The sequence below is a fragment of the Peromyscus eremicus genome, chromosome 4 (genome assembly GCF_949786415.1).
Source record: "Peromyscus eremicus chromosome 4, PerEre_H2_v1, whole genome shotgun sequence".
NCBI classification, from domain to species: domain Eukaryota; kingdom Metazoa; phylum Chordata; class Mammalia; order Rodentia; family Cricetidae; genus Peromyscus; species Peromyscus eremicus.
In genome coordinates, this window is record NC_081419.1 from 140,974,750 (window position 1) to 140,986,495 (window position 11,746).

The window sequence follows — 11,746 nt, forward strand, 5'->3', positions numbered from 1 at the left end:
CCCCACAGCAGGCCCAGGACTTGAGCCACCTTTGTGCTCCCAGGTAGGCCTCACTCAGCCCACCCTCCTTGCTCTGAGGAGAGCAGAGACTGGAGTACCTGTCTGTTGTCCCTCTCTCCACAGTGCCCCAGTGGGGGAGATTAGCATAAACCCACCGATTATGGAGTCCTGGTTGTCCTCAGCTGGTTGTTTCTAGGCCACACTGGGAGCCTGGTGGTGGCTGCCTTTGTTCTGAGGCTGTGTGACTAAAGTCCAGAATGATGCTTGCTAGTCTCCTCTTGTAGCATCTGAGACCAAAGGTCAGACCAAAAAGCTTCACCCAGGCAGCGCCAGGGCAGCAGCACACGTGTGAGTCTCCACCTCTGCTGTGCTGTTGGGTGTGTCTATGGCTGAGGGTGGGACTGCCTTAGACAGGTGTGTTACACTGATGTTAGCCTGAAGACGCAGTGGATTCCACCACACTGACATTGATATTGACAGGTGCTGGTACTGTTCGGCAGAGCCGTCAACATCTTCCCTCTGTCCTACCTGCTGAACTTCTTCCGAGATCACAAAATCACCCCCAAGATGATGTTCATCATGTGGTTCAGTGGTGAGTGGCAGCCGGGGTGGGTGAGCCTAAGCCTGGGCTGTGTACATGGGTCCCTGGGAAACCCGGCTCTAACAGGTGCTACCAAATGGCACCCTCATCACAGCACCATGAAGGGGTTGGGATAAGGACTCTCAGGTTCCAGGAGGGCAAAGGTCATGCCCAGCATCGGGGACCCTTGGAGCAAAGCAAGGACCTGTCCAGCTCCATGCACACCCTTGGCAGGCCTGTGTAGCGTGGTGTGGAGTGTGCAGTGTTGCTGAGGATAGGGATTTGACCCAGGGCTTCCTCATGCTATGCAAGTTATTTCTCCTCGGCTGCAGAGTCCTCATAGCTGAATCTGAGCATTGCAGCTGCCTGTCAGTCACACCTCTCTACCTTCTCAAGGCTGGGATGGTTTTGTCAACCTTCAGCTCTAAAGAATCAGTCCCTTAGGACCCTTAACTCTCTGTGCTCTTCCTGTCTCAGTGTCGGTAGTCAAGTGTGGTGAAACATGGCCTTGATCCCAGCAGAGGCAGGCAGATCTCTGAGAGTTCCAGCCAGCCAGGGCTAGAGTGAGACCATCTCAAAAAATAAAATAAGAAAAGAATATAATTGAGTATCTCCATGTGGGCTGCAGTCTTTATAGTGTCCACTACAGTTTGCCTCAACCCTTTTTCTTCAGAAAGGCCTTATTGTAAACTGTGAGCCAAGGTCACTGGCGCTGAACTGTAATGCCAGCTACTTGGAAGAACAGGGCAGGAGGATTTCTAGCTTGAGTCCAACCTGGACCCTGTCTCACGTAGACATGGAGAGGTCTGGCTGAACTGACACTTGCAGTGTAGTCTGGGTTTGAACTTGCAGCCATCCTCCTTGCCTCTGCCTCCCAAGGGCTGGAATTACTTCAGCAGTCGGTGTCTCCTCCCAGCCTTCAGCCTGTCCTCATTTTCCCCGCTCTGTTCCCTTCTGCTCTGCTGGCCTTGGCCCTGATCAACTCACCAATGGCTTCTGCAGCATCAGCCCTCAACCTAGTGTATCTGCCAGGCCACTACCATTGCCAGTATATCAAAGACACCTCCCCTGGGGCCCCCCAGCCTCCCACCCAGCACTTCCCACACTGACCCCAGTGGCATCCTAGGGCCGGGCCCCACCTCTTTCTAAACCTGTCCTCTGACAGTACAGGACTTCCTAATCTGGCCTTTCCATCTATGCAGCTCTCCAAACCAGCCCTTCCTCTAGAACCCAGTTCCTACTTCTCTCTGTTTCTGGGTGTCATGGGCCACAGCAAGTTCCTTGAGCCAGAGCCCACTGCCTGCCTGCTGCTTGGCTTGCCCTCCCTTCATGGGAAGGAGCAAGGTGGGTTGGTATACATGGGTGCCTTCCTGGTACTGCTAGGCATATGTGCACACTGAGCCTGTCACACGTGTCAGGTCCCCTCATCCTGTGACCCTTGTGGGTTTGGAGAAGAGTCGCTCCCCCTGCTCATGTCTCTGAGTCCACCCACGCTGGCCTCCTGGCCATCTCAGGTCTGGACTGCTGCAGCAGCCAGGCCCTCTCCAAGCTCCCCCTTCCATGTCTGAGTCACTGTAGTCTGTTCCCAGTGACTCTTGTGACTTTAGTGTTGTGTTTACTGTCCCAGCTGCTCTGGACTTGTGAAGGCAGGGCTTGGGATCCCCTGCTCCGTGTGTATGGTGCAGAGCAACTGCCTCCAGCTCTGTCCACACCCTTAGTCCTGTCGTCATTGCCAGCAAGCTCCACAGAGAGTCCTTAGACAGATCATACCCTCACGGTTGCCTGTGCCTGCTGCACGTCCACTCTAGGCTGCTCCCCGACCTGTGTGCTGTGGAGAGTGGCAGCACCTGCTGGGCAGGTGCTGTAGCAGGCTGCCCTGCCTGTGCACAGAGCACCTAGTTGAGGGCCTGGGGCGCCCAGGGAGGACTCGGCTTCCATAGCTGTCATATGACAGATCTGATGGGCCCCCAAATATACCTGCTACACAGCAGCATGGCTGTAGTCACCTTGCCTGGAACCAGCCCATGCAGAACATGCAAGGGACTTCAACCTGTCCACCCTAATACCTCTTCTCACACCCTAGGCCACTCCCGTGAGGTGTAGGTCCTACCATTAGTGGTGCTGAGTGGGATGGAGGCACTTTCCCCTGCTCCCGCCCTCCTCTGGCCTGGCCTGAGTCCCTCCATTCCCACCCCAGGCCTTCGAGGGGCCATCCCCTACGCACTGAGCCTGCATCTGGGCCTGGAGCCCATGGAGAAGCGGCAGCTCATCGGCACCACCACCATTGTTATTGTGCTCTTCACCATCTTGCTGCTGGGCGGCAGCACCATGCCCCTCATCCGCCTTGTGGACATTGAGGATGCCCGGGCACGCCGCAGGAGCAAGAAGGATGTCAATCTCAGCAAGACTGAGAAGATGGTTAGTACGCCTGTGGGCCCTGCGGCCTGTCTGCCAGGGGGAGCAGGTCAGGCTTCGGGGGGCACGTGCGTTTGCTCACCTCGGTCAGCGGTGCAGGCCTGAGGACAGGTGCGCGAACTTGGCTTCTGAAGCATGGCTCTCTGAGGTAGGATGTGTGCCAGCCTTGTGACCTGCTGAAGCCATAGAAGCTGAGAACCGATGCCATCTGTAGCTCAGGACATTTGAAGTAGAGCCTGGTCCTATTCTAGAGTCCTGGGAGAGTGCCTCTGCTGCCAGGAGCTGAGCCAGAAGCCCAGGTCAGGGACCAAGTGGTTTCAAAATGAGGTTTTCTTCAGTGTGCATTCACATCTCTTGATAGGGGCCGAGAGGAGGGTGGCTTGTGGTAGCTATGAGGGCTGTAAGCAAGGTGGCATCCTCAAGGACAGAGGGATCATGGTTTAGGGATAGAGGTGTTCAGGACCCAGACATGTTGGAAACTGAGGTTTCTGTGCCCCCTCTCCCCCTCTACTTCCTGTGAGCACCTCCTGCTGCCAGGCCACTCTCAGGCTGGGCTGCCTTACACTGGCTCCCTGCCTTCCTCCCACACGCAGCAGCCCTGACTCCTGACCCATCCTCCTACCCTACCCACCCCTCCTTTATCCTGAGACGCTTTGCCTGCTAGTCTCCCTCTTTGAGATGTCAGTAACTTGGGTCAGTCATCAAAGTGCCATCTGAGAGTGGGAGAGTCAGAGCCATTGGCCCAGAGCCTTTCCTCCAGCCTCAGGCTCTGCAGGTCCCTTCCATTCTCAGAGCCCTCTCTTCCCAGCTTCTAGCTAACTGGTTGGCTTGGTGTTGTGTTGTGATCTCTATTTTTTTGTTTATGCTGTTGTTTTTGTTTCCTTATTTTCAATTTTTTTTTAAAGTATATGTGTGTATGTGTATGCCTTGCCATGGTAACGTGCTTGCTGTTGGGGGGGAGTGCGGGGTGCACGTGCACACCCCCATGAATGTAAGAAGAGAGCATTAAGAGCATTAGATCCTCCAGAACTAGAGCTTCCCGCAGCTATGAGCCGAACGTGGCTTCTGGGAACTGAGCTAGAGTCCTCTGGACAAGCAGCAGGCATTCAGAACCACTGAGCTGTCTTTACAGCCGTTTTGCCTTTTGATACAGGGCTCACTCTGTAGACGAAGCTGGACTTGACGGTGTTGTGGCTACAACTGTCTTGCAGTCTTGTTGCCTCAACCTCCCAAGTGCTGGGAGTTACAGATGTGAGCCCTGTGTAGATTGACATTTCTGCCAAGGCTACAGCCACTCTCGGACAGTCGTTTTGTTTTGTTTCTTTTGGTTTTTTGAGACAGGGTTTCTCTGTGTATCTCTGGCTGTCCTGGAACTCACTCTGTAGACCAGGCTGGCCTCGAACTCACAGAGATCCACCTGGCTCTGCCTCCTGAGTGCTGGGATTAAAGGTGTGCGCCACCACCGCCCGGCTCTCTCGGACAGTCGTTATACACTGTTGTGGCCAAGGCACTTGGACTCTGCAGGTAGCCGGGACTTTCATAGTCCCCATCCTACGGGGAGAAGAACACTGAGGCACAAAACCAACAGCAGTATAGGGACTTGTTGAGTGTGCAGATTTGTAGCCCCGCAGAAAGTACAGCTGGGGCTGGCTGAAATCTGTGGCATCTTCAGGGTTCTCAAACCCCCGGGACTGACTGTGCACCTCCTCCATTTCCCTCGGCACTGCAGGCCCAGGCCAGCAGGGCTTTGCAACTTTGAAGACTCCTGTGCTCCAGACTTGTCAATGGGCCTCCCTGCAGAGGGTAGGCTTTGGGGGCCCAAAAAGGTCTGTGTCTGTGATTACCTGTCTAGGGTAGAGTGTGTTACTGGTGGTGTTCTGGCAAGAAGGCAGAGTGGGGAGAGGGCTCCCAGGGAAGTGCCTGCTGACACTGCTCTGTCACCCAGGGCAATGCCATCGAGTCAGAACACCTGTCAGAGCTCACCGAGGAGGAGTACGAAGCCCACTACATCAGGAAGCAGGACCTGAAAGGCTTCATGTGGCTGGACGCCAAGTACCTGAACCCCTTCTTCACACGGCGGCTGACACAGGAGGTAGGCATGTCGCGGATACCTTGCCTCCCGAGCTCAGGCCTGCTGCTGCTGGAGGCTGTTGAGCAGCCCAGCTCTACCCCTGCTGCTTTCCTTCCCTACACACCTTGGAAGATGGCTAACAACAGTTTGGGTTTCCCTACTGCCCTCAGGGATGTGGATCAGCCTCTGATGCTGAGCCAAGAAGTCTCAGATCGGCCTGTGGCCCTGGCCCTCCTGGTACTGCAGCTGTCTCCTCCGGGGTGGGGGCTCTCCTGGCTGTTCTCCCTCTCCCCACAACATCACCCCACCCCACCCCACCCCACCCCCAAGACCATGTCCTCCAACAGCTAAGCAGCAAAACATGCTACCTCACTTGACAGCAGAGGAGACCAAGGCCCAGGGAAAGGAGCTCATATCCATGGGGCAGCACACTCCAAAGCTGCCAGAGACCAGGCTTATCTAATTCCTAAGGCTGAGTTCCTAACATGCCATTTTTCTCCCCGTCCCCCTCAGTTCTCAGCAGGCCCTCCTGTTATCTCCAACACTTAGGTTCACAGCAGCCTTTGTCCCCTGACCCCGTCACTGACTTTTTTGTGTCTCGCTCCAGGACCTCCACCATGGACGCATCCAGATGAAAAGCCTCACCAACAAGTGGTATGAAGAGGTCCGCCAGGGCCCGTCAGGCTCTGAGGACGATGAGCAGGAGCTATTCTGAGCCCACAATGTCTTGGGCCTGGAAGAAGATGCCTCATACAGCCTCCTCAGAACACAGGATGGTAGGTCAAGGGCTAGTCCTAGCTAGGAAGCTTCGGGCCTTTGGAGAGTGCTGGCTTAGAAATATGATCGGCCTCCATGACTCACGGAACCAGACCTGCCCCGGTGTTGTTTCTGGGCCTACAGAGGAGGGCAGCAGCAGCCAGCCCCCTTTCTGCTTCTGTGCCAGGCCACAGAGAACACTTGGCAGGCTGGCTTGCTCAGCTCACTCTGTGCGTGGGCCACACCTTCCTCACATCTCTGGAGCAGCTGCTGGCAGGCACATCTGCTCTTTGTCTCCGCGTTGTCAAGGAGCCTTGGTGGCAGCAGCAGCAGGAGCAGCCTCAACCTGGTGCCAAGGCCAAGAGATTCTGAAAGCCTCACACTCCCTGTCCTGTGTCCTGTGTTCCCAAAGAGAAAGGCTAAAGGACCTTTTTTTTTTTTTTTGACCTGAAACTGGCACCTCTCAGCCTGCCTTTGGGCGGGCAGCTGCAGCCCTTCTGTGGGCCTATTGCAAATGTTTACACTGGTACCTGGCAGGGGTCAGCCTGCAGGCTTCTAGGAAAGGTGTTGGCCTATCCCCTGGTTTTGGAATACCCTCTGAAGAGACACAGGGGGTCTTTAGACCCTGTAAGCACAGGGTCCTTGGGGTGCCTTTCCTAAGTGTGGGAGCCACCTCCACATCCTCTCTCTCCTCTCCACCAGTCTCCTTCATTCTTGTCCTCTGCCCGGAGGCCTCTTACTAGACCCTATAGTGTGAAGCTCCTCCCACCCAGCTGCTGCTGAGAGCCCAGCCTTTACCAGTTCCTGGAGCTTGGGTCCTCTGCCCTCCATGCCTCAGATCTCCAAGACACTGGGACAGTGGCCAGAGCACAGCGCCTGAGACCAGGGTTCCCCACTCCAATCAGTTGCCACTTGGGATGCCGGTGACTTTGGGTCACACAGACACACTTCCGTGCATGTCTCAGGCTAAGGCAATGGTCACTGCCTGATGTCCTTACCTGCCCTTTTATAGCTGCTGCAGTCTGCCCATCCGTGGCCCTTCAGCAACTACCCATGTGGCCCTAGGCTGTCCTTGCGCCCCTGGTGGCATGGTTGTTGTGTATGGCCTTGGCTCACAATGGGGGCACAGTGGGTCTGAGTGGGGTTTTTGCAGGTGTTTTGCACCTCAGGGGCTGTGGTTCTGATGTTGGCAGAGGGCCAGGCCTCTGAGGCCTCCACCTCACTCTGCTGCAGAAGGTGGCCAAGCTGGAGGAGGCATGTAGTCTGCTTCTGTACATAAGGTCACTTGTCCTTGACGCAGCCAAGCTGGGTCCTCTTCCACCCATGGCCTTGTGGGATTGGGAGTGGGGCTGGGCTCGGGCTCATCTCTGAGATGGAAGCTGCTTCCCAGCTCAGTACTTGCCAAGATTTCTTTTTAACCCTTAAATTCGTAGAGGAAGCAGTAAAGCTTCGGGTGTCATTCACTGGCCCCTTGTCACCAGGCCTCTCGGACATACCACTCTTGGCCTCCTGCTTTTACCTGAGACCTGAAGTGAGCTTCCGGGAGCTTGGTGGGAGGGCTGCTGCACCAGCCCTGCATGTCAGTAGGCACCTCACCTCTGCCCCTTCCCGGGGACTGTGGGCTTAGCACCTGAGAGAGTGCCCAGCCTTCCAGGGCCCACAGCCAGGGAGCAAAGCTCTAGAGGGGATTTCTCAGATGAGAGGCCAAGTGCCGCTGTCAGCTCCTCAGACCCCGCTAGTCCTGTTGTATGCAGCGGAGAATGTGTGCGTGGTAGATGACCCAGGTGTGCGGGCGGCAAAGTTCAGTCTAGGCCAAGGGACAGGCCAGTTCAGTCTAGGCCAAGGGATGGAAGGTAATGCTTCAGAGTGAGGGACATGGGGGCCCTTGGAGATCTGGCACTCAGTGTAGTGGTGGCCCATCCCTACAGACTATATGAGCCGGTTATTGGAATCAGTGACCTGCTTTCTGCAGTGCTATGGTCACAGGGTTCCCCGAGATAGCCACATGCAGCATCTTGGGGTGAAACCTGACAGCCTGAGGGCTTGGTGTGCAAAGTCCTTTCTGTACAGTAGAATACCAAGGGACTGAGCAGAGCCTTCTTAAAACCCACCCTGAGAACTACCAGGTCCACGTGCCCACAGTAGGTTCTGGGCTGGGTGGCTGCTGCCCAGCCCCCTCCCCACTTAGCTATGGAGATACATATGGTAGAGGTCAGCTGTTCCTGGCTCCCGTGTGAGGAGGAATTCAGTAGCTGTCTACCACCCATGAGGCTTCTAGGATGCCACATGGAGACAGGAGCCCTCCCCATTCTCAGAAATAGCAGCTTGATTTCTCTGCTGGCTGGTGCCTAGGAAACCAGGTCCAAGTCCCTGGCTTCTCTCAGGGGCCCAGAGCCAGGCTGTGTTAACTGAAACAGAATGGTGGGAGGGAGGGCCTTCTGGTGGCCCTGCTTCTGCACGCTGCCTTCCCACCTGTCCACCCAGTTCCAGACGGGCAGGTGCCATGGCCCCTCACCCAGGCACAATCATGTGCAGTGGTGCTGGGACAGGCCACCCTTGGTGGCTGTGGCCCTGTGCTAGAACCATGGTAGCACATGCTGGGGACTGGTGGAGTCCCCCTGCTTCCACCAGGAGGAGGCTGAAGGCTCTCTTCACAAGCCTGGGCTCCACTCTTCTCTGACAGTGGAAGGTTTGGGGAGCGCTAGTTTTCTGTTGTGATTTAGGGAGGCTTCCTGGGGCCTAAGGGAACCTTTGCTGCTTTCTGGGTGGGGCCTGGGCCTGAGCTGGAGTGAACTATGTCACTCTGCAGGAGCTCACCTTCGGCTGCCATTGAGTGGGAGGTCACATCACTGGACAGTTAGAAATAAAACGCTGTGGAATCAGAGCTGGCCTCTGCTGTGTCAAGTGACTTTGCAAAGCTCCTGGATGTGGCTCTAGGTCCCCACAGCTCTCCAGGACAGCAGTAGGCATGTTTCAAGAAGTGTAATGGTTAGGAGGACAGCCTCTGCCCCTCTGTGAGCCACACACGTGAGGCAGAATGCTCATGTCAACCATGACTTCCTCCCAGGTGCCAGGAATCCAGTGCGCCAGGCCTCTCAGGGCCTGCTGCTGGCTGACTGCACATTGGTTTTGACAACTGTCTACCTGCAGAAAAATGGAAAGCTTCTCCATTAAATCCGCACAGCTGAGGAGCCAGAGCCTATTTGGTCCTCGGCTCACAAAGGGAGGCCTTATGTAAGGTCCTGCACATACATGCACACACGGGGCAAAAGCCCTGAGACTCCCTCACCCCCACCAGCAGCCAAGAGAGTCAAGTGGCAGCCGTATCTACCTGGCGCCAGCCACAGGCTGGAGATGCACCAAGGGTGCAAGGACATGAAGGAAAGCTGCCTGAGTGTGACATCTCGCTGTAATTTAACTAGCTGAAGTCAGGGGACACTGGTGAACTACAGACCGAATTCTCAGGATGCCCTGACCTTGAAGATGGCTGGGAGTTTTTCTGAGTAGTGCCAGCCTGGAGGAAAGGGCTCAGTCCCACTGGAAGACAGGACCCGGCAACTCCAGAAAAAAGCCCTCAAGGTAGAGGGGAGAAACAGGAAGAAATAACTTCCTCAGAGGCCAGAAGCTGTGGAGAAAAGGGTCCCAGAGCCCCTACCTATCCCAGAGACATTTTAGTGCACACTAAAAACAAGCTGTATTGGGTGTGGTGGTGCATACCTTTAATCCCAGCACTGGTATGGTGATATATTGTATACCCTAATAAACTGCCCTGAGGATCAGAGGACAGAGCCAGCCACTAGATTAGACACAGAGGTCAGGCAGTGGTGGCACACACCTTTAATCCCAGGAAGTAATATGGCAGGGCAGAGAAAGATAAGGCGTGAGGAAACAGGAACTCACTCTCTTTAGACTGAGGATTTCGTAGAGGTCAGAGCTAGTGGCTGGCTGTTCTGCTTCTCTGATCTTTCAGCTTTCACCTTGATATCTGGCTCTGGGTTTTCTTATTAAAAGACCATCTAAGATTGAAACAACTCAGGAGGCAGAGACAGGGGACTCTTGAGTTGGAAGCCAGCTTGGCCTACATAGCAAGTTCCAAAGCAACCAAGACGACACAGTGAGACACTCTCTGAAAAATAAAAACACATGCTGCCAGGCATAGGGTGTATAATCGTAATCCCAACACTAAAAAGGCTGAGACAGGAGGATGGCCTCAATTTTGAGCCAGCCTTGACTACAGACTAAGATTGTCTTTTTTAAAAAAAAGCCGGGTGGTGGTGGCGCATACCTTTAATCCCAGCACTCGGGAGGCAGAGGCAGGCGGATCTCTGTGAGTTCAATGACAACCTGGTTTACAGAGAGAGATCTAGGACAGGCACCAAAACTACACAGAGAAACCCTGTCTCAAAAAAAAGAAAAAAAAGATACCCATACTGCAAACCCACTTGAGTTCTCTGGTTTCCACCTTTGCTTCCTTGGGCCTTCAGCTTTGAGCTGCTTTGAAGAGAGCTGGCCCACTCCCTGGTCAGCACTCCTGTCGGCCCCTTTACTTGTTGAGGAAGGCCTCTGACCCAGCGTGGCAAGAGAGAGCAGTACCTTGAGGAGCTGCTCATGGTTCTCCCCATTACATGCAGGTGTAAAACCCGGACCTGCAGGTTGGGGATTTAGCTCAGTGGTAGAGCGCTTGCCGAGCAAGCACAAGGCCCTGGGTTCGGTCCTCATCTCAAATAAATAAAAATCTGGACCTGCTGCAGCAGTTCTGAGGCCCAGAGGGAAGATGGGGCTTCATGAGATGACAGAGCAGAAAGCATTATTTTGGTTTGTTTTAGACAGTGTTTCACTGTAGTCCTGGCTGTCCTCAAACTCAAGATCCACCTGCCTCTGCTCCTGAGTGCTAGGATTAAAGGCGTGCACCACCATGAACTGGAATTACAGGTAGGTGTGAGCCACCTAAAGTGGATGCTAGGAAAAAACTCCTGTCCTCTGAAAGAGCAGCAAGCCCTCCACCACGAAGACATCGCTCTACTCCCACATCTGGCATTTTAATATGGGTTCTGAGGAACAAATCGGGTTCTCATACTTGGGAGGCAAACATTTAACCAAATGAGCCATCTCCCCAGAACAGTTTTAGTTTCACATGAAGCTAAGGTATGGTGGTATGGACTTAAAATCCAAGCATTTGGGAGGCTGAGGTAGGAGGACTGCTTCAAGTTTGAGACCAGCCAGGGCTCTATGGTAAACAGCAGCTACCAAGGACTAGAGTGAGATCCTTATAAAACCAGAAGAAAGTTTATGTGGGTGTGTGTGTTCCTTCAGTTCTGTATGAATTTTCCCATCTAGAGTCACACCACCACCATAGAGAGGTCCTTTTATAGATGTGGTAGCAATGATCCAGTTGCTAAACAGAACAGAACTGTAGTGCCCGAGTGTTAGTATGAGTGAAGTGACAGCTAAGTAGGAAATAGAGGCCTAATAGCTTTGACTCTCCCAGAGGGCAGAACTGTAACCACACAATGCCTCCTCCTGAAACAGGAGTGTCTGTCTCTCTTGTTCTGAGCAATGCCAAAGAGCCAGAATATATGCATAACACTCCATATTAGCAGAAGGGAAGATAAAACCATGGTCATTTCAACTGATACAGAAAGAATATCTGACCACATTCCAGATGTCTCCCTAAGAAAAGCACTCAACAGAGTAAGTTTCCAGGACAGCCAGGGCTACAGAGAGAAACCCTGTCTCAAAAAATCAAAACCAAACAACCCTACCAAATGGGGCTAGAGATGGGTCAGTGGTTAAGAACACTGGCTATTCTCATAGAGAACTGGGTTCCATTCCCAGCACATCTGGTTCTCAACCATCTATCTGGACTCCACACCCTCTTCTGGCCTCAATGGGCACTGCATGCACATAATACACAGACATACACA

The 11,746-nt window shown here is 54.0% G+C and overlaps 1 protein-coding gene across 3 annotated transcripts in view; it reads left to right on the top strand.

The window, feature by feature from the left end:
* The window catches only part of Slc9a8 (solute carrier family 9 member A8), a 46,644-nt gene extending 39,000 nt beyond the window's left edge, over positions 1 to 7,644 (top strand). For all 3 annotated transcript variants that reach the window (XM_059261942.1, XM_059261943.1, XM_059261945.1), the window contains exons 13-16: positions 481 to 592; positions 2,778 to 2,998; positions 4,941 to 5,087; positions 5,674 to 7,644. In XM_059261942.1, the coding sequence (XP_059117925.1) occupies positions 481 to 592; positions 2,778 to 2,998; positions 4,941 to 5,087; positions 5,674 to 5,781 (588 nt within the window). In that variant the 3' untranslated portion in view covers positions 5,782 to 7,644. The remainder of the gene's footprint in view (positions 1 to 480; positions 593 to 2,777; positions 2,999 to 4,940; positions 5,088 to 5,673) is intronic.
* Positions 7,645 to 11,746: the final 4,102 nt, after the last annotated feature.